The sequence below is a fragment of the Amblyraja radiata genome, chromosome 5 (assembly GCF_010909765.2).
Source record: "Amblyraja radiata isolate CabotCenter1 chromosome 5, sAmbRad1.1.pri, whole genome shotgun sequence".
Lineage (NCBI taxonomy): Eukaryota > Metazoa > Chordata > Chondrichthyes > Rajiformes > Rajidae > Amblyraja > Amblyraja radiata.
In genome coordinates this window covers 82,003,566-82,029,922 of record NC_045960.1, presented here as the reverse complement: position 1 = coordinate 82,029,922, position 26,357 = coordinate 82,003,566, and the positions used below count along the sequence as shown (strand labels likewise).

Sequence of the window (26,357 nt, the reverse complement as noted above, 5' to 3'; positions counted from 1 at the left end):
GAGAGTATCCTGGAATTATTTCCTCATTCCACTGGTAATTTCTTTGCATGATGGAACTGGAATAGAATATGGGAATCCAATTTGGTTGCATGCAAACTGCTTGGCTTGTCCATCTGAGATGATGAGTAATTATGCATCCAGTTCTGGGATATTGACCTGGGAGAGGACACTGAGATTGGTCACTTGTTTTGTTACTGGATTTATATAATTTAATGGAGGCAACATTGGTGGAATTTCTTCAGTACCGTACAAAATGACAAAGCCTTAAAGCCTTATTTTTTTGAAACCAGACTTGTGAGCATTCTGGAGTGAACACTGGGATTAATGTCAGGTGTGTGAATACTAAAAGGGTCTAGATTTGTTGTCAATGAATGTAGTGTTTAATTCCTCTGGTAACACCTCATTGAGGTTGGGAATGTGGAAGCATCACAGGCACATGGACTCAGACAGCACATAAACATAAATTATACATAAATTACACATTCTACAGGACAGTTTAAAAAAGACTGCATAAATAATGGCCATGATTTCAGCAAAAGCTACTTGTGATGACGTGGTTGTCTCTTCTGTGTTGAAGATGTGTAGGCATGTTTGTCATGCTCTATTTAATTGCCATACCTGCTTTTCTAACTCAAAGAAAGGAAAATGTGTCAAGGAATTAAATATTGCAATGTGTTTGGGAAATGCAGCTTTATCTTTTATTATTTAAATTTGATTCATGTTCAAGTTGTAAGGATGAAGCTGGCTGAATAGCCAAGTGCGTCAGAAAGAGTTAAAGTACATGCGTGTGAGGGTTTAATATTGATGGTTTTTTGGAACTGGGTGGCAAATGTTGTGCCTCTATTCAAGAAGGGTTGCAGGGGAAAATGCTGGGAACTATAGGCCAGTGGGCTTAACATCTGTAGTTGGAAAGTTACTAGAGAGTTTTCTGAGTGATAGGATATACAGGCATTTAGACAGACAAGAGCTGATTAGGGATAGTCAGCATGCGTTGGGACGTGAGAGGCCATGACTCAAACCTGAGTTTTTTAAAGACGTGATCAAAAAGGTAAAAGGTCGATGAGAGCTGAGTTGTAGATGTTGTATACATTCGACAAGGTTCCGCAAGGTGGGCTGCTCCAGAAGGTAAGATCACACGATCACCGAGGAGAGAAAGCTGAATTAATAGAAAATTGGCTTCATGGAAGGAAACAGAGGGTGATAGTGGAAGGTTGCTTCTCTGACTAGAGGCCTGTGACTAGTGGTGTGCCTCGGTTTCGGTGCTGGGTCCATTATCGTTTGTCATCTATATCAATGAATTGGATGAGAACATACATGACAAGATTAGCAAGTTTGCTGATGATGCAAATGTGGGTGGTTTTGCAGATAGTGAAAATAGTTCTGGAAAACTGCAGCAGGATCTTGATCAATTGGCCAAGTGGGCTGAAGAATGGTTGATGGAATTTATTGTAGTGAAATGTGAGGTGTTGCATTTTGGTAAGTCTAACAAGGGCAGGACCTACACTGTGAATGGTAGGGTTCTGGGGAGTGTTGTAGAGCAGGGGGATCTAGGAGTGCAGGTACATGGTTCCTTGAAGATGTAGTTGCAGGTAGATAGGGTGATCAAAAAGGCTTTTGGCACATGGCCTTCATCAGTCAGAGTATTGAGTATAGAAGTTGGGAGGTCAAGTTGTAGTTGTCAAAGACGTTGGTGTGGCCGCATTTAGAGTATTGTGTTCGGTGCTGGGCACCGTGATATAGGAAAGATGTCAAGCTGGAAAGGGTATAGAGAACATTTACGAGGGTGTTGCCAGGATTAGAAGGTCTGAGCTATAGGGAGATATTGAGTAGGCTGGGACTCTATTCATTGGAGCACAGGAGGATGAGGGGAGATCTTATAGAGGTGGAAAAAAAATCATGAGAGGAATAGATCGGGTAGATGCACAGTCTCTTACCCAGAATAGGTGAATCGAGGACCAGAGGACATAGGTTTAAGGTGGGGGACAGATTTAATGGGAATGCGAGGGGTAACTTTTTTATACAAAGGGTGGTGGGTGTATGGAACAAGCTGCCGGAGGAGGTAGTTGAGGCAGGGGCTATCTCAATGTTTAAGAAACAGTTAGACAGGTGCATGGATAGGACAGGTTTGGAGAGATATGGAACAATTGCGTGCAGGTGGACTCGTGTAGTGAGGGCATGTTGGCCGATGTGGGCAAGTTGGGCTGAAGGGCCTGTTTCCACGCCATATCTCTGTATGACTCTGAACGGATCTTTTTCTTAGTTGACTAAGTTTTATGACCAGGAATATTTAATTTACGACGTCAATGTAGTTGAAGCAATGTCTTCTTCTTGACATCTTCCATTTTACTGGACCTTCTCTAGTTTTCAACTTTATTTATTTATTTATTTAAAAAAATGGATATTTTATTTTATTAGAAGTAAGTACAATCATATGGCACCGAAGTGCCTAATATATATTTTCATAATACATTTTATGTACAGCTTCTTATTTTTTTTTTTGTTATATTAAAGAAAGATTAGAATAAGAAAAATAAATTAGATAGTAAAGGATAGAAAAGCGTGAGATATAGTGTGTGAAGAAAAAGAAGAAAGACGAATGAGTGAAGAAAGTTGAGAAAAAGAAAATAGAAAAAAGAGAATAAGACATTAAAAAAAAAGGGTAAGGAGATCATTGTTTATAATCTTGACCAACCCTCGTCCATTCCTGAAACAGTTAGTTTTTACAATTGTGTTGCACCATATGATTCCAAAAAGACGACAAATGGAGACCAACACGTTATGAATTGGTCTGATTTATCCATTAGGAGGAATCGCATTTCCTCAAGATGTGCGGAGTCCAACATACTTGCAATCCACATTTTAAGCATTGATATTGATGTATTTTTCCAAAATTTAGGTATTACTTTTTTTGCTATTATTAAACCATAGTTAAAAAATAAATTTTGAGATGTGTTCAATTTATTCCCATCTTCCATTACTCCAAATATAATCATTTCAGTATTAGGTTCCATTCTTATCTTGAATAATTTTGTAAATATTTTGAAAATATCACTCCAAAATCTATAAAGTTTTATGCAGGAAACTAAGGAGTGTGTTATAGTTGCGTTTTGGGATAGACATTTATCACAACTTTATTTTTAACTCTATGTTAACCCAGTAAATCTGATTTTCTATCTCCCATTGATTAATTTTGTTTTAAATTAAAGTAAGGCTTTGCTCAATCATAATACCCATTGCCTCTCAATCACGAGGATCTATATTTTAAGTTATAAGTTTAAGTTAAGCTATATTTCCTCTAATTAATTGAACACAGAATCTGTATTGAAGGAGTATGTCATTGAGAAATTGTTGCATTATTAGATGTGCCACCTCCTGAATTGGATGTTAAAATTGAGAATCTATTTTTCACTATTTGAAGATTCGTAAAATAATTCACTGTGTTCTGACTGTAATTTAAACCTCGCCTGGCACGAGAAATGGATTGACTGTCAGTTTTCCTTTTCACACAGTTGCAACTGGTAGTCTAACATTAAATCTACTTTAAGTAATTAGCATGAAGCATGGTGAATGTTAGACATAGTTGAAATACAGTTTATTTTTCTGTCACAAAAGTACGATTAAAGATAAAAAAATGCAAATTTAATAATTGTGTAACAACACAAACACAATTCTATATAGTATAACAATATTAAAATATGGAGACACACGGAACTGCAGATTCTGGAATCTTGAGTAAACCATAAAGTGCTGGAGTAACTGGGTCATGCGGCATGTGTTGAGGGAATGGATAGGTGATGTTTTGAGTTAGGACTCTTCTTCAGACTGAAGACATTCATTTATTTCAGGAAGTCATAGAAAGAGATAAGTAGATGTAAGTAGACTTTGAAGTTTGAGTATAATGTGGTATATTTTTTGTTAATATATTTTGCCATACATTGTCGTTAGTTGAAATTTGCTGTCTTCAGTAATATTCTGGGTTTTTTTTAATCTTTACCTCGGTTATTTGCCTATGTAAGCAGCAACTCACCAGGCACTGCAGAGAATCTCAGATGTAGCCTCACATCCATTTACTAAATAGCCTAGTGGGTGATGGATTCTTAGCATTATCTTTTCACATGTTCTGCAAATAATATTTTGATTCCAGTTATGATTGCTGTTGAGGGTTAGCATGTGTACCTTAATCATTCGATGATTGTAGGATTATTCATCATTTTGCAAAATAGACTCCCAACAATGATACAATACCTAATGATGAGTACACAGTGAACCAGTTGCTGTTTGGACTGTGAAAATTACATATTTAGATTTGTAAGTATGTTTCACATTGATTAAAAGAACAGTGAATTCCGGAAGTTCGAAATAGAAAAAAAGCTTACCAATTAGCTTTTGTTACTGTTTCAGTCTCTGAAACAATAACAGTTTATCTTAATTTTGGTTTGACTGGTTGTTGTAAAATGAGCGATCTTCTGGGTTTAAGAAAGAACTGCAGATGCTGGAAAAGTCAAAGGTAGACAAAAATGCTCGAGAAACTCAGCGGGTGAGGCAGAATCTATGGAGAGAAGGAATAGGTGATGTTTCGGGTCGAGACCCTTCTTCAGAAAGGTTGAGCCCTATCTTTTAAATTAGTAACACATTTAAAAAGGTGTAATATAATAAATCAGAAGATTTCTAATTAGATATGTTTCTTTACGAAATTTTGATTGATGTTTTTCTCTCTATTTTGCCAAACTGTTAACTCATTTTCAAATAAGTGGAAATCTGAAATAAAAGAGAAATGCAAGGAAGTCTTCCAAATGAGTTAAAGTACCTACCAATCAGATGTAATTGATTTATCTTTGCATTTCATTATATTCCATGTTCCTCATCTAAATCAGTGATCCTCACTAATATCCAATTGGTAGGCTTTGTTAGCAGAAATACTTCAATGTGAGAGATATATTAACTACTAAATTAGTACATTGATGACTACTCTCTTTTACTAGTCATTCCCATGTAAGGAAAAAATATTTTGGACCAAAAGTGCTCCATTACTACAAACATAACTAAAAATCTGAAGGTGTGCTCAATACGTACAATGCACACGAGCAGAGGCACTGGTGTCCTTGATCGTTGCCTTCTTCGTCACTTCCTACCCTCTGCACCTAATCTCCCCCTGAATCTTTGCTGTCCTTAAATTATTTTGCAGATTTTCATCCTACCCTACCACAGACCTCCTCCCTTTAGCTCATGTAGTCATGGTTGTAGTCATATTGTGAATGGAAATTTGTGTTTCATGAACTATTTTCCATTTGCAACAGGGCATGTGGAAAATGAAGAACAGTACACGCAGGCATTGGAGAAATTTGGTGGTAACTGTGTCTGCCGTGACGATCCTGATCTTGGCACCGCTTTTTTGAAGTTTGCAGTCTTTACTAAAGAGTTAACTGCACTTTTCAAAAACCTGGTAAGACTTTAAACCTGTGCCTCTATGCAGATACATTTTTGTCAAAAGAAACTTGTGTATAGTTTAAGTGATGCAAATTGTTTTCCTTATTTATAATTATAAAATAGTGTATATATAATGTGTGTATTGATCACTGAAACTATAGTAGAGTCTTTAAGATAACTACTACAAAATAGTCCTAGGTCCATATCAAATCGATTGTGGCTTTGATTGAAAAAAAAACAGGAGTCTCAAGTGTCTCAAGAATCTCAACTTCAAAATAATATCACCAGTGAGGCCAAATAGTGATTCCTGTTTTGATATATTTATATTCCGAGTGGCACCAACTGACGCTGACTAGTTTATAGAAAGATAATTAATGGTTTCAAATAATTGTTTTATCTAGTTTTTTAGCTAAACCTTCCAAAGATGGAAGATCATTACAAATCATTTTCTAGTGCCTATAGCTGCATACTTCAATTAGTAGACAATTATACAAATCAGACGGTGAACAATTTTTTAAAATGTGAGGAAAGGTTGTGTACTTTAAATCGGGGGGGGGGGGGGGGGGGGAGTTCAACAGCGGTTTTTCCTTTATCCTGCACAATTCCATGTAACTTTCTACAGTTAGATGTCGCCTATCGTTGTATCATTTGCATACATACACTGTTAAATAGATTGTTTAGAGAATTTGCAAATAATTGCAATAATTGCAGAATTAGCAAATAAATTGGTTATTTATCACAATGCAGATTCAGAATATGAACAATATCATCACTTTTCCTCTGGACAGCTTATTAAAAGGAGACCTAAAAGGAGTTAAAGGGGTAAGTTTATAGTACTTTATAACTTTTTAAATGACTCTCATGGATACCACTTTGAAGATTTGCACAAACTATTAGATAAAATCATTTGTTTCACTGTTGTAGCAATAATCTGTGGGCCAGTAAATGTTAAGACAAATCAGAATAATATTCTGCATGCTATTGCACTTTTACATTATGTGCCTCTTTGATGACCCTCAGACTATCCTTGATCGGACTTTCCTGGCTTTACCTTGCACTAAATGTTATTCCCTTATCATGTATCTATACACTGTAAATGGATCATTGTAATTATGTATTATCTTTCTGCCGACTGGTTAGCACGCAACAAAAGATTTTCCCTGTACCTGCACAAGTGACAATAAACTGAACTGAAACTACCATCAAAAATCTTGGCAGAATCGGTAAATGTTCGCACTGGATATGAAGGATATTGAATCGCACCATTTTCTCAATTACATTGTTGTAACCTTCCATGTCAGTGTTGGTGATCAACATGAGCCACCTCCTTCGTTATTCCACCTTGCCTTTTGTAACGTAGAAACAGGATTAATCTGTAGATTCCCTCAGATGCGTTCTGGCATTCAGTGAAATTGTGTACCAACTTGCTAGAAATACTCCTGTGCTTTTTACCTCAACCACTCTTTGCGTCTGGCAATTCCACATTCACAGCTAGCTAAATAAAGAGCTGAAATAGGAAAGCAGTTTAGCCATCATTATTTTACTGTTCATATAGTGGTGACAAACAGCAAAGTTGAAGTGAATCGGGTTTTTTTTTAAGGATTTCTTCCAACAAGAAAAAGTAAATAACTTTGACCCACTGGGAGCTGCAATAGTAGGAAGGTACTGCAGATGCTGGCTTACACTGAAGTAAGACACGAAATGCTGTAGTAAAACAGTGGGTCGGGCAGCATCTCTGGACAGAAGGAATGGGTGATGTTTTGGATCAAGACTCTTTCAGATTGCAGTCTGAAGAAGGGTCTCGACCCCAAAAGTCACCCATTCCTTCTTTCCAGAGATGCTACCTGTCTCAATGTGTTACTCCAGCATTTTGAGTCTATCTACATTGTTTTCTATGTTTATTAACATATTTAACATTATAACAACGGAGAGAACACCATTTCAAGGAAACAGTTCTGTGAGAAGTGCAGAAGGGCCTGCTGGGTACAGCATCGGTGCGACAAGATACCAGTATAATGAAGCAGCAATACTGAACTTCATGTAAGCTGAACGGCAAGCACATCTCTCAATTAGTGGATGGGATCAAGGTCTTGCAGTCCTACCATCGTACCATTGTGAATGGTGATAGACAAGTTAACAGCTAATCAGAGAGGGAGGAAGCTCCATGTACATCCCTAATGTCAAAGACTGATAGATTCATCATTTGAGTGTTAGATAAAATGCTGAAGAATTCATATTTATGTTCATTCAAAAGTTCTGAATAGGCGATCTGTCTTGGCTTCCTCTTGAGATGTCATCATTGCAGAAGCTCATTCTCAGCTACTTTGTTTCACTCCACATGACATAGAGACTGCAGACAGCGTTAGATTCAGCAAAGGTAGCATTCTACCTAGTTATTCAGCTAGGTAGCATTCCAGCTGTAGTACCAAACCACTCTACTCCAGAATTATCTGCACCACTGATGAGTAGAAATAGGGAATTGCAGATGCTGGTTTGCACAAAAAGACACAAAGTGCTAGAGTAACTCAGCAGGACAAGCAGCACCTCTGAAGAACATGGATGGGAGAAATTCCGGGTTGGAACTTGGTGGCTTTTTGTTAAAGCAGTGAAGTCTTGTTTCAACCTTATAAAATGTTAGTACAACCATAGCTGGAAATACTGCATGCCGTTCTAGTCCCCACACTACGTATGGGAGGGATGTGATTGCACTGGAGAGGGTGCAGAGGAGATTTACCACAATTATGCCTGAGATTAAATGTTTTATTTATGAGGAGAGACTTGATAGACTGGATTTATTTTCCTTGGAGCATAGAAAGCCGAGTGGGGACTTGATATATAAAATTATGTGAGATATGATAAATGGAATAAAACTTTTGCCCCATGGTAGTGGTGTCTGTGACCAGAGGATATAGGTTTAAGATGATGCAGGGAGAGGGCAAGGAAGGAGAATAATCATTGTAGACAACAAATCTCCCCAGAAATATAAATCAGATGGGGAGGAGTTTCTATAAATATTGAACAACGAAAAGATTTGACGAAATGAGCGTTCTAAGGAAAGCTGTGGAATTGTGGCAAATAGGGAGATTCACCATCAAGTATTTTGTTCAATTCCTCTACGAATATTGTGCACAAGTAACTCAGGAAATGTATAAACATGACCGGTTTCATTCTTGGGTCTTAAAATAAGTTGCCATTGAAATGGTTATTGCATTGATTTAACTTTCCAGAATTTGCCAGATTTGCCAATGTTTAGATTAGATTGGATACTAGCAAGATGGAAGGGAGACTGAAAGCAGGAAACCACAGGCCAGTAAAATTAATCTCTGTAGAAGGGAAAATGTTAAAAGCTATCCTTAACGATATTATAGCAGTGAACATAGAAAAATTAAAAGTAATCAGACAGCATAATTTTGGGAAACTAAATGGAAGGTAGGATTGTTTAGATGGCTAAACATAGAAACATAGAAAATAGGTGCAGGAGGAGGCCATTCGGCTCTTTGAGCCAGCACCGCCATTCATTGTGATCATGGCTGATCGTCCCCCAATCAATAACCCGTGCCTGCCTTCTCCCCATGATCCCCAGCCCCTAGAGTTCTATCTTAAATCCATCCAGTGATTTGGCCTACACTGCCCTCTGTGGCAGGGAATTCCACAAATTCACAACCCTCTGGGTGAAAAAGTTTTTTCTCACATCAGTCTTAAATGGCCTCCCCTTTATTCTAAGACTGTGGCCTCTGATTCTGGACTCGCCCAACATTGGGAACATTTTTCCTGCATCTAGCTTGTCCAGTCCTTTTATAATTTTACATGTTTCTATAAGATCCCCCTCATCCTTCTAAACTCCAGTGAATACAAGCCTAATCTTTTCAATCTTTCCTCATGACAGTCCCACCATCCCAGGGATCAATCTAGCATAGACATAATGGGCAAGTGGGTTCCTCTAATGTTGCAAGGAGTATAATATATAAAAAAGAGAGAGAATTATTTATTAATCGGAATGTGATGTGAATAAAAGTGAACTGCTGGAAATACTGTTCCGAGATGTCCAGAGACATTTTATAAGTTGACACGACAAAGGTTATTGTGGAAAAAAAAAGGTGAATAGATGGGAGATCATGTTTTGGCACTAATAAAATAATGAATGGCAAACAGGGAACGGAGATCAGGCATAAATGGTTGCTTTTTTTGTGGTTGATAAGCTGTAACATTTGGTGTGTCAGAGGGATCAATGGTGGGACTTCAACCTTTTTTTTAAGATTTGGAGTAATTGCCTATGGTAAATATGCTGATAATTCAAAAACAAGTAGAAAAGTTGATCAAAACGAGGATGCAAAGAGATGTGGATAGTTTAATTTTATGCCTATGGCCTCGCAAATAGATTAATGTGGGAAATTGTGGGATCATCCACTTTGTCAGGAAAAATAATAAAGAAGCATATTATCTAAATGATCAGAGCTTGCAGTTTTCTAAGGTCTTCATGTTCTTGTCCATGATTTGTAAAAGGTTAGCCTGTAGGTATAACGGTACAGAGGTTCGCCAAACTAATGTGTGGAGTGGGCGGGTTGTCTAATGAAGAAAGATTAGACAGGCTTCACACGTGTAATAAAAAGCATGTAGGTCTAGGGACTAGGTCAAAATGAACCATGACCTTGACGAATTGCAGAGTTAGGCTTTAAAGGGCCGAGTTGCCTACTCCTACTCCTAGTTTGATGCACACATTGGTTTGAATTCCTGTGTGGTTTTCTTCCTTGGTCATAAGAGGTTGATCAATCATGCAACTTTTCTATTTGCAATAAAGCATTTTCTCAGCAACCCACTAATTATTGGGTCGAATTTTTAACGTAAATTATATACACAGATATGAAGCTGATTAATTAAAATGCATTATGTTAATGTAACTGAATAGAAAGTCTAATGAATCATTAATGATATTGGGTTGCCTTCTCTGTCTTTGTGTGGGAAGGATTATTTGTAACTGATTAATTAGTAACAATCTAACACTATGATTTAGCAATATATCGTGATTATTGAAAAATAAAAGTAACAAATTTATTTGACCGATTTAACAACCAGGTTTTAAAATGGGCATTTTGTAGGATTGATGATGTGCTTTGTTGTAAATTACGTTTCAATACCTTAATATCCTTGATTGATTATATAGACCCGGCCATATATTATCAATTGTCCGTGAAGGTAGTTCACGGGTAATTATTGTAGTTGCAAATGTACCATTAAGACAAAAATGGCAGTTGTTAAATGGTGTAAAATTTTACATGGCACAGCTAAATGTGGAATATTTAAATTGACAATGATCAGCATTTTGCAGCTATTTTTGTCTGAATGCTATCATCAAGCATCCCATAAACTGCTTTTTGTAGCATACATTTATTAGTAGAAGATATCGCCCTCAAGCTTGGTCTACTGTGTAATAAGATCATCAATAATGTGAGTGTAACTTCAACTCAGCATCCTTATCTACCCATGGTATCTTCACCCACTTGGTTAAGAAGTAGCTGTCTATCTCAGCCTTCAGAATATTCAAACACTGCCTTTTGAGAAAGGGGATTCCAATGACTTAAAATCCACCAAGAGAAAAAATCTCATCCCTATTTTAAGTGGGTGACTCGTTATTTTTAAACCGTGACTACTAGTTTCTACCACAAAATTTTAATTTACTTTAGTTTAAATGGACCATCTTGTTCACATCCATCCTATCAAGATCCTAGGAGATTTTGTGTTTCGAACATCACCTCTCTTTGACTGTAAGAAACAAACCTAGCCTGTTCAACCTTTCTTCTTGAGACAAATTTCAGTTATTCCAGTTGCTTGTTTAGTAAACCAGCTCTAACTGAATTAGCATTCTAGCTTACTGGTTTAGATAAAGAGATAAACATAGTATGCCATTCTCCAGATATGGTGTCACAAATTTCCTATTGAAGTGTCTCTTTCCCCACTCCCCTCCCTACACACAATTTTATGTTTAATTCCTTGAACAATAAGTGATAACAATATGTTAATTTTTACAATTACTTAATGTACCTGCAAACAAACTAACATTGGGTAAATTATGGGCTAGGCTTCTAATATCACTGAATCTCAGTGCTCTGTAATCCATCGTTATTTAGATTTTTTTAAATCTTTACTGACCAATGGTCAATTTAATATTTCCTTACATTATGCTCCATATCTTTGCCCCAACAATCTATTTATATCCCCTTGTAGATTCCATAAGTCCTCTTCAAGTTTGTCTTTCTTGAAGCAACTTATATACTGTTATTTAAACCTTAAACTCTAATTGCTTGTGTAATTAAAAATAATTTGTGGAAAATTGAATGTGCTGCATGCATATATTGGTTGATTGAGAATAACAGTGTGTATAGAACAGTACAGCACAGGAACAGGCCTATTGGCCCACAATGTTTGTGCCGAGCATGATGCCTGGTTAAAACAATCTCATCCATATCTATCTATCAGCCTGAAGAAGAGTTTCGGCCCGAAACGTTGCCTATTTCCTTCGCTCCATAGATGCTGCTGCACCCACTGAGTTTCTCCAGCACTTTTGTCTACCTTCTATCTATTGCACTTCCATGTGCCTATCTAAAAGTCTCTTAAATACCACTATCATATCTGCCTCCACCACCACCCTGGTAATGCAATCCAGTCCCCACTACCTCTGTGTAAATAGACTAGTCCCACACATCTCTATTAAACTTTCTCCATCTCACCTTACAGCTATGCTCTCTAGTGTTGGACATTTTCACCCTGACTACCCTCTCTTGGTGCCTCATATTTTTATATACTTCTATCAACCACTGATGTTACTGAGAAAACAATCCATGTCTATCCAACAGCTCCTGTAGCTGAGTTCCTCTAATCCAGGCAGCATTCTGATAAACCTCATCTACACCATCTCCAAAGCCTCCACATCTTTCCTGTAATGGGGCATCCAGAATTGCACGCAATACTCCAAATACGGCTTACCAAAATCCTATACAGTGTATCATAATTTCCTGACTCTTGTGGAAAATTATCCCTACCCAAAACATTACCTGTCTATTTTCTCCAGAGATGCTGCCTGATTTGCTGAGTTACTCCAGCATTTTGTGCCTATCTTTGGTATAAAACAGCATCTGCTGTTCTTTTTATTTCCAGCATACCATATATCACCTTTGCCACCCCCTCTACTTGTGCTACAACCTTTAGTGAGCTATGAACTTGGACTCCTAGATTCCCCCGAACATCAATGCTATTAAAGGTTTTGCCGTTAACTGTATACTCCTTACTTTCAACCTCCGATGGGCAACACCTCACACTTGCTTGGGTTAAACTCTATGCCATTTCTCCACCCATTTCTGCAGCTGATCTATAATCCTGCTTTATTTTCTGACGGCATTTCTCACTGTGACACCTCCACTATTGGTGTCATCAGCTAACTTGCTTACCAGCCTATCTACATTTATATACATTATATCACAAACAGCAGAGGTCCCAACGCAGATCCCTGAGGAAGTTCAATGGTCACAGACCTTCAGTCAGAATATTGTTTTCTAGAATAAGCCAGTTCTGAATCTGGAATGCTGTACATTCTAATCGGAATCATCCTATCTATCAAAAACGTTACGAAAATACATGTACTCTGCATCCACTGCCCTGCCTTCAACAACCTTCTTTGTTGCCACCTCAAACTCAAGTTAGTGAGACAATCAAGTTAGTTATATTTTACTTTTTGCAGAATGTTTACTTTATTTTGTCTGATCCCAAATATGTTGAGATATTTGTAGTGTGAAAATATTGCATGCCCTGTTGAAAAAAAAATATTTTTGTTACTTTGTAACAATCAAAATTTATGCACTGTAAGAAAATAGAAATCTTATTCAAACATCTTACTGCTTTTATCTATAGGATCTTAAGAAGCCTTTCGATAAAGCCTGGAAGGACTATGAAACCAAAGTGTAAGTCTTTTTTTATATCAGAAGTAAGTGGGATATATGGACAGCTGACTTTTACTCTGAAATAAGCAATACAAATAGGCATTTTATTTTTCAGGAAATGGAACATATATTGTCCAGGTTTTCTGTTTGTAAAACAAGTACATGCAATTGAGGAACCATGGTGTTGCGTATCAAAACATCGCTTTTGGGTAACGCGTTTTAGTTGGAGTTGTTTCTGGATGACAAGCGGTGAACAAACTTGTGGTTACAGTAGTTGTTGGGGCACAGGCAGTGCAGTACGGGTCTGTCGTGACATCAGGCCTTGGGCAGGAGACTTCAGTATTGGGTCATGGGCGATGTTTCTCAGGTTGAGCAGGTCCAGGTAGATATCGGATTTAGCAAGGTGTGAGTGCCCCCATCAATTGCTTGGTGCTCCGGACAGCCCGATCTACAAGTCCGTTTGATTGTGGGAATTCTGGACTGCTGGTGACATGGGGAAAATCCCATTGTTGAGCAAAGTTTTTAAAACACTGGCTAGTGAACTGACTGCCGTTATCTGATAAGAGGCGTGCGGGGGCACCGTGTACGGCGCAATGGCGTGCCAGCTTTTGGATTACTGCAGCGGATGTTGTGCTTTGGAGCAGGTAGATTTCGAACCAGCCCAAATACGAGTCAACGAGAACCAGATACTGTTTGCCACGCCACTCGAATATGTCAGTAGCAAGCGTGGTCCAAGGCAGAGGAGGAACAGGCTGTGAGAGCAGGGGCTGCTTCTGTTGGTGTGGCATCAGGCTGTTGCAGATAGTGCAGGCTTGAAGATTTCGAATTTCTAGCGCAGTAATTCGGTCATTCCGGGCCAGAAAAACATGCACTTTGCTCGGAGTATGGTTGCTTCCATGCCGGGGTTACCCCTGTGGACGGCATCAAAATATTTTCCCTGTAGGGCAGCTGGGATGACTGCTTTGTGACCCTTGATTATGACACCGTCCTGCAGCACCAGTTTGGCGCGGAGTTGTATGGGCGAATAGGAAGTGGAGTGCGATATTGTTTGTCCGGACAGCCACGCCGGAAGTCAGTAGCCGTAAAGTTGTATTCGCAGCCGTGTGCTCTGCCAGGTCGCTTAGGCATTCTGCAGATACGTACAACACCATCATTACTGTGAACTGGTCATTTTCAGACGGCTTGTGTTTGCAAGTTGTTTGTGGGGCTCTTGATAGCGTGTCAGCCAGATGCATGTCCTTGCCCCTTTTGTAGACGAGGGTGAACTCGAAACTGTAGCTGCATCATCATCCTTTACAGGCGAGCAGGAGCAGCATGAATGGGTTTGTTCAGAATGGTGACCAACGGTTAGTGGTCTGTTTCAACAACCACTGACGTCCCAAAAATTAAGTCCTTGAATCTCCAAGTCCATATTGGGAGGCAAGCATCTCCAAGTCCATATTGGGAGGCATCACACGTGAGTGTCACCGGTAGGTTTAAATCGATATAAGCGAGGGTAGGGGAACTGGACAATTGTAATTTAAGGATTTCGAAAGCCCTCTGGTGTTGTGGGTACCAAGACCATGCAGTGTCCTTGTGAGTCAGTTGTCGTAGGGGGGCAGATATTTAGCTGAGGTTGGGAATGAATTTCCCCAAGTAGTTAACCATTCCCAGGAATCTCTACAAACTTATCATGTCAGGGGGAACTGACATCTCGTTGATATCTTGGAGTGGTCAGGTCTGAGGCCGTCACTGGTGACATTCTGGACCTCCTTGACGCGGAATCTGCACTTCAGAGGGTTGAGCTTGAGGTGGATGTTTTTGCACGGTCCAGTACTTTTTAAAAATTGGCATCATGTGCAAGCCATGTCGCATCCAGCAACGAGAATGTCGTCGACAATGATGGCACAAGGATACCCCGCAAATAATTGTTCCATTGTACGTTGGAATACTTTGTACATTCCATAGATTTAAAAATGTACATGATACAGTAGTTTTATGACTTTGACTTGGGAAAGGAAATGTGGCTGGAGAGCAGGAGGAATCTATAATATTCTGTGAAGGCTTAACAGGGTAGAGGAGGATGTTTCTCCTCCTTGCGGAATATAGAACGAGGAGATGTAGGTTCATAATTAGCAGCCACCCATTTAAGACAGTGAAGAAGAGGAATATTTTCACTTGCGAGCTGGTGGATCTTCAGAATTTTCCACCCCAGGAAGCAATTGGTGGCTGAGATACATTTTTGGACTATAATCAATAGTTACAGAGACGGACAGGACTGTAGAGTTGAGACTAAGATCAAATCAACTATCATCCGTGGAATAGCAGAGCACCCATGAGGGGATGTATGGTGTACTCCTTTTCTTATGATCTTAAATGGAATAACTGTGAACTTGTGACTGATACAATGTTTGTTATTTTTCATTTGCAGTACAAAAATTGAAAAGGAGAAAAAGGAACATGCCAAACAGCATGGTATGATCCGAACAGAAATAAGTGGAGCGGAAATCGCTGAGGAAATGGAGAAAGAACGGAGATTGTTTCAATTACAGATGTGCGAGGTAATTAATACTCACGTCCAGGATGTACCAATTATGTAATTATTTGTTTAACCATGGTTGAACATCACTACCCATGTTTCTTTTTTCTAGTCATTGCTTTTCAAGAGTTTATATTTGGTAAAGTAAGCGTTGATTAAAAGATTTCTCAATTTGAGGGTTGGTTGTATGTGCATGTCGAGACATAAGGAACTGCAGATGCTAGGAGCTCCAGCAAAAAATTCTCCCTAACATCCTCGGCCTAAACATTATAATAATGTTAGATCTCTCATAATATATCTGATTACATGTTCGGTATAAAAGTTGACTATAAACACATTATCAAAATTGTAGCCATGGACAGTATGTCCAAAGTAGTTTATCCATTCATGGACAGAAAAAATGCAAACCAATGTATCACTGCTTAATGTGGATTGGGTGAAGCCAATTTAATGATCTCCGCGGTTTCATTTTTGAAATGAACTAAACTAAATTAGAACTAATTTGAAAATCTACAATAGCTTAGTGGTGGCACGTATGCTTCTGAATCAGAAAGATATGTGATCCGAAGTTAACCTTCAGTTCAGCATTTTAAAGTGATACTGAGATTGTACTGTAATGTTGGCTGCAAAATATTTTAATGTAAACATAAACCAAAGGAAACCATCTGCTGCCTTGATAGAAGAAAGAGATCCCATGAAAAATCTGTTGCCATTGCCAATTCTTATCTCTTAACCCAGTGTCAATAAAAATGGATTATTTGGTTATTTTGACTTGCTGATTGACCACCTTACAACTGTGGAAACAATTCAAAACTGCTGCATCAGGTATAAGGTATTCAGTCACTGTAGTTCTGAATGGCCTGCTTAATAACTGTAGGTTTATCTTTTCTTTTCTCTCCTTTTATTGATTTTTCCTTGAGCAGTTAGAAATGTTGGACCACATTGCAGATTTCTTCCAGTTGTCATTTCCTGTTGGACCTTGCATGGGGTATCCTGAGATTTTCTTAAGCCCTTGAGGTTTTCGAAACTATTTGAAAAAGAAAGAGCAGCAAAAGCACGTACTGGTGCCATAGACTCAAAAGCAGGAGAAATTTATCATATACAATTAAATAATGGCCGAGGCATTTAACAAGTATTTTGCAAATATCTTTATTGTGGAAGACAGAATACATACTGGTCTTGGTGATGCTAGGAATTATAGATGCTGAAATCTTGAGTAAAACAAACCGCTGGTGTAACTCAGCGGGTCAGGCAGCAATTATGGAAGGAATGGATAGTTTCAGGATCAGATTGTAGTAGGGGAAGAGAAAGCTGGAAAAGAGATGGGAATGAGATAAAGCCTGGCAAGTGATGGGTGGATACTGGTGAGCGGGTTTTGATTGGCAGGGGTGGACAAAGGCTAGAGATGAAAAGGAGACAAAAGGTTGTCGGATAAGGAGAGAAGAGAAGTGCAATGTAATGCAAGACTGAGGCATATAGGTGGAAAGCGACAGAGGAAGAGGGGAAGGCGGGATAATGGGAGAAATAAATGTGCACCAGGGTAGGGGGTGGCACAGGAAAGAGAGAGGGAAGACGCGGGGTGTTATTTAAAATTGAAGAATTCAATGGTCATTGCATGAGAGTTCATTTAAGTATGAGGTTCCAAGCAGCAGACAATACTGGGGTCAGTGCAATTTAAATTAACTAGATACATTCTTGGATGAAGTTAATTGTCTATGCAAAAAAAATTGGTACGGTTAATATCCTCATATAATTACTAATTACATGAATTTAGAAGAATGAGAGGTGGTTTTCATTATGATATAAAATATTCTGAGATGCTGAAAAGCTTGTCCTCTAATCCAGAGATGGTGAAACTATGGAGTATAGTCTTTGGAAAAAAGCATTGGCCATTTGTAAGTTTAGGACTGAAAAGAGAGGATATGTCTTCAAACTATTTGAATTTATTGTTTCATATTTTGTCATTGCTGAGTATACTTAAGGTCGGTTTCATTTTTGGATACGTGAGGGATTACAGACGATGAGAATCAGTTGGCAAAGTTTATTTGAGATCCTGGATGAACTGTAATCATGTGATGTCAAATCTGGCTTGAAGCCTGTTTGGGTTCTTTCTCTAATCTTATTTTCCTGATAGTCAGCACACAGGCTACCGATGCGATGGAGATCTATCTGGGGCTGCCTTTGTAAAACCATGTAATGTTCAATATTTTGGTTCACTTAATGAAGTAATTGAGCTAATGTTTAATTTCCCCATCCATTGGATAAATTTGCCAGTATATTACCGCATCCCAGTGGGTGCAGTAGACTATATGGACTGGTGTAGATGCTACATTGGCTATTTAAATTGAGATTTGGCATGGTTTGAAGTGCAGTATATTAAATCTCTGGATATTTATTTGCGAGAAATGTTATTTGTGAATATTTTGAATGAATTGTTACCATTTTTTACTTTGTTGTGTTGATTGTGTAGGTAATCTTAAAAATTACATCACATTCTGCAGTTTCATGCCCTTCTCAATAATATTGTTATTTCAATGGATATTTTCTTAAATGTTGAGTGGAGAGTGATTTTTGAGTTTCAAAATATTAATTGTTTTCACAGTATTTGCTTAAGGTCAATGAGATCAAGATTAAGAAAGGCGTCGATTTACTGCAGAACCTGATTAAATATTTCCATGCACAATGCAAGTAAGTTTTTGATTTTTTTTCCTGTTTTATGTAACGCTTTGAATTCTATTACAGGTGCACAACCTTTTATCCGAAAGCCTTGGGACCAGACACTTGTCGGATTTCGGAATTTTTCGGATTTCCGAATGGAAGATTTTTAGCGTAGATTAGGTAGGTAGCGCGGGCGGCTTGAAAAGTCTGGAGCGGCTGCCTCCTCCCCGGAGACCGGGGAAATCATTGTAAATCATTGCATAAATGTTAGTCAGTTAGTTTGGAAGGATTTTATGTGGTTGGTGGGTGGGGGGTGAAGGGGGAAACTTTAATTCTTAGTCCCCTACCTGGTCGGAGAGGCTGGGAGCGGGCAATGCCTTACCGGGTCGCCGTGCAGTAAGCTCCGGAGCGCTGTGGCCGCCGACTCCCAACATCGCGGAGCTGGGGGCTCCGTCCGGCCGCGGGCGGCGCCGGTTGGAGCTCCGACCCCGGCAACTCTACCCCTGGCTGCGCGGCGCTCCAAATCCAGCGCCGCCCGCGGCCGGACGCCCGCAGCCCCAGCTCCGCGATGTTGGGAGTCGGCGGCGTCGCAGCGCTGGGATACCAGCGGGGAGCGGGCAATGCCTTACCGGGTCGCCGTGCGGTAAGCACCGGAGCGCTGTGGCCGCCGACACACAACATGTCGGCGGCCACAGCGGTGCTGGGGCTGCGGGCGTCCGGCCGCGGGCGGTGCTGGATTTGGAGCTCCGCGCAGCCAGGGGTAGAGTTGCCGGGGTCGGAGCTACAACCGGCGCCGCCCGCGGCCGGATGCCCGCAGCCCCAGCTGGGAGTCGGCGGCCACAGCGCTACGGAGCTTACTGCACGGCGACCCGGTAAGGCATTAACCGCTCCCCGCCTCTCCGACCAGGTAGGGGACTAAGAATTAAAGTTTCCCCCTTCACCACCCCCCCCCCCCCCCCCCCTTTTTCACATAAAAGCCCTCCAAACTAACTGACTAACATTTAAGCAATGATTTACAGATGTTTAAGTGTCTCCCCGGTCTCCGGGGAGGAGGCAGCCGCTACAGTAGTACAGACCTGGGTTGACCGTGGGTCGTTTCGGGTCAAGTTTGGCGCCAAACGCGAGCTTTGGTGTGCAGACGACATCCTGGGAAAAATGGCCGGTTTTCAGAGTTTTTCGGTTTCCGGAACTCCGGATAAAAGGTTGTGCACCTGTAGTAGAATTTATGATGCATTTGTTTTTTAAAATCTAATTTTGTTCAGTGAGTGACATTGCTATGGGTAGAGGTTTTTATTAAGTTGTATGTTGTATTCCAGTTTAACTGTTTAGAATCAGTTTTTTTCAGGATGGCTTGAAGGCTGTAGAAAGTTTAAAACCCTCCATGGAAAAGCTGGCTACAGATTTGCATGCTGTAAGTCTTAATTATTATTGCGAGTGTACATTGTATACGTTACACACATAATGAAAGAATGCTTAATACTGGTTTCTGTTAAATTAGAAAACAAAACAAAATTGTACAATCTTTGGTCTGATTTTTGCTCGTTTGATTCTGGTGGTCCATGTTAGGCTAATATTTTGATCCAATTTTTGATATTGCACTGGACTACAAGGCAGAAGGAAATCTGCTCATGAATGTTACACATTAGCTACTGCAGGAAAATGTGCTTGTTAAATTTCAGATCGTGTTTAGCTACGTTTCCCTCTAAGGCTGATATTTGTGTCTGCTCTTAATGGGTTTAAAAACAGTCAAGTGCATATGCATTTTACACACCTAATTCTCTTATGTCAGGTTCTAAATAAGTATGGATTTAGAGCTGCTCAACAAGTATGGATTTAGGGGTGGGAAGAGGGAGGATAGTAACGATGTAAATAAAATGAATTATGCGACTGAAATTTATAGTGGGTTGAACTGAGAGTTATTCAAAATAATTTTTATTTTTATTTTATTTTTATTTTATTAGAAGTTAGTACAATACAAAACAATACAGTGGGACCTAATTTTAGGTGCCAACAATGTCATAATGTAATTATACATTCTATGTACAACCTCTAGTTTTATGTTTTTGAAAAGAAAATAAGAAAGACAAGAAGAAGGGAAAGAAAAAAAAATTGGAGAAGAGAAAAAGAGGAAAAATAGATAGTAGAAAATAGAAAAACGTAAAGTGTGTGTATAAGAAAAGAAAAAGTGGAAAGTAGAAATAGGAGCAAAAGACCCTTAAAAGAGAAATTTTCAAACCTTTATTCGGAGATGTAAATCTATCCACGACCTGACCTGAAAGCAGTCATCTTTACGGTACTGCTGCATCACATGATTCCAAAAAGTCGATAAAAGGGGACCAACTCCTTAAGAATTGGTCATATTTATCTATTAGTCGGAGTCTCATTTCTTCAAGGCGTGCTATGTCCGTCATATTCCTAATCCACATTTTAACAGTTGGAATAGCTGTATTTTTCCAAAATTTAAGTATCAATTTCTTTCCAATTATTAACCCATAATTTAAAAAAAACTTTATTAAGAATTTAATAACAGATCTGCTGAGGTCTTTTAATACCTGAAAAATATATTACATTTCTTGAGTAGGTTTTCACTAGACTACTCACTATTCCCTATTCGGGCAGATGGGGCTTGTCAGCCTGGGAAGGCGGTCCATCTAGGAGAAGGAAAACTCTGATTTAAAACCTCCACTGCCTTGTGGCCATATCCAGTCATGAAAAAAGCTCCAGGAGTAAACCTCAAGAAAATCCAGAGTCGGAGCCCCTAAGGCAGTTCGTCGTTGTCTACAACCTCGCTCTGGCAGCTCATGCGACGGCGCTGGTGCCAAACTGTAACAGCCCTGCTGTTCCTTTGGATCGATTAGCGACGTGGAGAGGGGGGACGTGCTGCATGGGCAACAGCTTGTCTTCCATATGACATCGCCCAGGCTTGCATCCGACCAGGATGCATCACCCATGGTCAGTCATGACCGAGAGGGGCCTACTACTATTTTCACTAGACCTAAACGTAACTGAAGTCGAACTAAAATGCAATGAAAAGAACTTCTGAGCTGCAAGCAAGGGGTTTCATAACAGTGACGAAGCAGTCCAGCATTCGACCCTCTCATTGTTACTTCTGTATCACAGTATGCGATCGTGGAGATGATTTATTGTTCCAGTGTTTTTATACAATTCTCAGCTAACTATCGCTATGATTGACTGTGGAAAAATAGTCGAATAGCTGATGTCTACTGGATTCCTTATCTCTTAATGTCTTTAAGAAACAAATGGCTGCAAATACAGTGGGTGCTTTGGTTCTCCAAAATCTTCTAAATTCTCTTGATTCCAGAAAAATGTCGGCAATTTGGAAAACTAAAAATGATAACTGCTGCTTAGTAAGGGCGACAAGTAGATAGCTACAGGCCAGATGGTGTCACAGCTGTAATGAGAGCCGTTACTTAGGAAGTAGTAGCAGGACATTTAGAAAACCATAATACAAAGAAACAAAATCAACATGGTTTTACTAAAGGGAAATCTATTAACATTGTTTGATGGTATTACTGGGAGAGCGGATAAAGGGGAGGTTGAAGATAGCTTTTTGGGAGTGCCAAAGGCGTTTTTGTAGAAGGTTATTGGGCAAAATATGAGCCCTTGCTATTGAAAGTAATATATTAGCATGGATAGAATCAAGGCAGAGTATGGAATGCAAGCTGTAACTAATGGGGTGTCGTAAGGATTTGGGCGGTGGCCTAAAATATTTACAGCCTCTGTCAAATCTTGGAAGAATAAACCCCTTGTATTGTTGCTCAACTTGATGAAAATGGAAAGGTAGGGAAGAGAACGTATTGAAAGAAGGACAAAAAAAAAATGATCACAGGAATATAGCTGGGTTAAGTGAGTAGGTAAAAATTTGATAGATGGAGAATGAGATTCTCTATTTTGTTGAGAAGATAAGAAAGTAGAATATTATTTGAAGGAAGATGCTCCACTCAGGGCTCTGGGTGCCCTCAAGTGTAACAGAATTAACCTGCAGAGGCACTGAGTAATCAAACGCAAATAAAATGTTGGCCTTTATTGCAAGGGGAATGTTGTGCAAAAGTAGAAAATACTAATTGCAAGTATACATCATTTTAATTTATCCAGATTGATAACGCTATCGCATTTCACGGCGTCGAAGATGCTATTTTTTACCCTAAAATAAGGCCCGATTTTAGGGAAAAAATTACCCTAAAATTACCTGCGTCTTGGAGGCCGAAGGTTACTATAGCAGGGGTGTCAAACTAATTTAAACTAATTTTAGGTTACGGGCAAAATGCATCGGGCCGGATCGGACTCCTTCGCGGACCGTATGTGGCCCACTGGATGTGAGTTTGACACCCCTGGCCTATAGGAAGAGTTTTAATACAGAAATCCAATTTTTGCCACTTCAAACACCTGGTCTAGATAGGAGCACTGTAAATTATGTTTAAATTATGTAACTGTAAATTATTTAGCACTGTAAATTGTTTAATACTGCCCATATTATGGCATCTGCAAAACAAAAAGCGTTCTTACACCATTGGCTACAAGTTGCAGGTTTTTGGATATGCAAAAGAACATGGCAACAGGGCTGCTGAGAGACATTTTGGACCACTGCCAACTGAGAAAATGATAAGTTATTGGAGGAAGCAAGAGGACCTGTTGAAGCCTGCAATAAGAATCAAACGTAGCCTGTATTGTTCTGCAGCAAAGTGGCCAGAACTCGAGGAAGAAATTAAGAATTGGATAGTTGAGGAGAGAAATGCGGGCAGGTCAATATCAACAAAGACTATTATTAACGAATCGAAGTTGAGGACAGCAGCACAAGGTCTGGATGATTTTTATGGCATGTCATGTTGGTGCTACAGATTTATGAAGATAAATGGACTTTCAATGAGAACTAAGACGAGAATCGCTCAAAAGATGCTTGAAGATTATGAAAACAAAATCATTGCATTTCATAGCTACGTAATCAATGCAAGAAAAGAGACTGACTATGAAATGGGACAAATTGGAAACGTAGATGAGGTGCCATTAACGTTTGATGTGGTATCAAATAGGACAGTGGATATCAAAGGCTCCAAATCCATAACTATAAAAACGCCTGGACATGAGAAAACCCACTACACTGCAGTGCTATCATGTTGTGCGGATGGGACTAAATTACCACCACTACTTATTTTTAAGAGGAAAACCATACCAAAAGACAAAATTCCACCTGGGATTGTTATCCACGTGCATCCAAAAGGATGGATGGATGGGGATGGAATGAAACAATGGTTGGATAAGGTCTGGCCACGGCCTTCTTAAAAAACCATCCCTACTTGTGTGGAACCAGTTTCGCGCTCACCTAACTACGGCTACTAAAGAAAGGCTAAAGAGAGTGAGGTCGAAAATTGCAGTAATCCCCAGTGGATTAACTTGCCAACTTCAGCCTTTGGATGTATCCATCAACAAACCCTTTAAATTGTTTATGAAAGAGGAATGGAATCAGTGGATGAGGAGCAAAGACCATGACCTAACAAAATCAGGTCATTTGAAAAAGCCATCCATTGCTCAGGTGTGCGAGTGGAACCGCGTTAAGACTGTAAATTGTCGTCAAAGCTTTTAAAAAATGTGGGACCTCTAACGCGTTAGATGGCTCAGAATACGACATTCTATTTGATGATAGTGATATTTCGAACAGCAGTGATGTCCCTGATGAATTATTACTTTAGCTTTTTTATTGTTTATTCTTGGGGGAAAAAAACCTAATTCATTAAGATAAACCTAATTCATTAAGATAAAAGAAAAAAAAATTACATTAAATTACAAATAAAAATTATAAAAGCATTACTCCAAAATGTCTTAAATCAAGGCCACAGGCATGAGCTAAATGGCTAAATTATGACCAAATAAAATCGCAAGTGCAATAGAAATTAAAGCTAAATGCATAGGTAGTTAAGTTTGCTACAAAAGTACATACCTAAAATTTATCAATAACGTCCTTAGGAACAGAATTGCTTCTGCCAGATCCTCTTTCATTGAAGCCCTTAAATCTGATTTAATTATTTTCAGTGCGGCGAACAGTCTCTCCACGCTGACCTGAGTGTGTGGTATGGCTGTTACTATCATAGCTGCCAATTTTACTATTTCTGGATAAGCAGGGATGACTTCTTGTACCGTAAGCTTAGATGAGCAATCATATTTTTCTACTTCTTTTAAACCACCAAGAAAATCTTGCTTAAATTCCATTAGTTTAACATCAAAAGGCAGCCTTCGCACGTTTAAACGGGAATGCCGTGGTCTCGACTGTTCAATTTAGTCTAAATATACTAGACCAAGTGAGGGCCCTATTTTGCCAACGCAAAATGCCACCAAACTGCGTAGGCCACTGCCGTTGGGAAGTAGATTAAAATGGCGATGTGAAAACGACAAAGCCATCCCTAAATAGCCCAGACTGGTTTTTGAAATAGTTTTCATTTTGATTGGAATTGTATCTTAAAAAAAAGCCAATTTATTTCTTGACCTCCAATGATTTGCAATAAAGTTTGATTCAACCAGACTTGGCATTTTTTTTAACATATGTGCACAAACTTTTATTTGTTCCAATTATGTGTTTATAAAGGCATTTCAGTTACTTGTGCTCCTGAACACTAAATTCTGACTTGATTTCAAAGTTATGTTTGTGTCTTAGATTGTTAATTGTGACTGAACCATTCTGAAATTTGTGGAAAATAAAACTGGACATTCTGTATTGGAATTCACTTTTCTAAATCTAATTTAAGTAGAAAAACTCTTACCTAAGGCATATTCCTTAATCTTCCGTGCCATATTCCTTTATACTGGGCCCACTGCACAGGGGAGACTCAGTTATTATTCAAATTCCGCACGCGCGGATATCAGGCCCACTGCGCACGCGCAGAGAGACGGCATCATTTTGCGTTATTGCCACGTCACCGGCACCATTTTCAATTGTGACGCAGCTGACAGGCTTCCCCCAACTGCGCATGTGCGGTCAGCAAGTGGGAGCACGACTGCCAGGTTTATTAAAGGTCCCTCTCCCCCAACGCAATATTCCCTCAAGTAGCACTCACTTATACACGACGCTGGATGTTTAAATTTCGATCCCGGCCCGGCAATCCTCCCCCAACTGCGCAGGTGTGGCCGACGGGTCCCCGTTGTGACTCCAGAGATCACCATTGTGACGCCAGTCAAAATGGGGATTTCATGATGGCGGTGGGGCAACTGCACAGGGGCTGCCGATGATCTCAAAATTGCGCCGGGGCCGGCGACCCCCAACCCCGCTCACGCGGATAGCGGGCCAGGCAACCCTCCCCCAACTGCGCAGGTGCGGATCCGGCGGCCATATTACCATTGTGACGCGTTGGGATCCCAATGTGACGTCGAACGCAGCTGACGGGCAGGGCAAGTGCAAAAGTGTTTTTTGTAAAGTTTAAAATGTCAATAACTTGTAAAATATGTAATCAATCTGAACGAAACTTACTAATGCACACCGCAAGATAATGGTGAGTAAGGTGGGCCAAAAATTGTAGCGGGACTTTTTTACCGACTCCGACTCCAGCAGCGCCAAAATTGCTCCGACCCCACAGCTCTGCTATACATGCATAAATAAGACATAGGAGAAGATTGAGAGCTAGTCTTATTGAAATATATTTTCAATAATTTCTGAGCGGCTTCAAGAGGATTTTTTTTCCATCGTGAGGGAATCTAATTTAAAATAAGGATCCACGGAATTTTGGATTGTTGAGGTGAGAATTGAGGGGTTGGGCAAAAAAAAATCCTAAATAACTAGTTACTAAATAAATGAAATTAAACCAAATAAATAATAA

The 26,357-nt window shown here is 39.5% G+C and overlaps 1 protein-coding gene across 2 annotated transcripts in view; it reads left to right on the top strand.

The window, feature by feature from the left end:
• asap2 (ArfGAP with SH3 domain, ankyrin repeat and PH domain 2) overlaps positions 1-26,357 on the top strand; it is a 144,773-nt gene that overhangs the window by 64,680 nt on the left and 53,736 nt on the right. For both annotated transcript variants that reach the window (XM_033021619.1, XM_033021618.1), the window contains exons 3-8: positions 5,298-5,443; positions 6,175-6,249; positions 13,330-13,379; positions 15,769-15,898; positions 18,479-18,564; positions 19,870-19,945. In XM_033021619.1, coding sequence (XP_032877510.1) covers positions 5,298-5,443; positions 6,175-6,249; positions 13,330-13,379; positions 15,769-15,898; positions 18,479-18,564; positions 19,870-19,945 — 563 coding nt within the window. The remainder of the gene's footprint in view (positions 1-5,297; positions 5,444-6,174; positions 6,250-13,329; positions 13,380-15,768; positions 15,899-18,478; positions 18,565-19,869; positions 19,946-26,357) is intronic.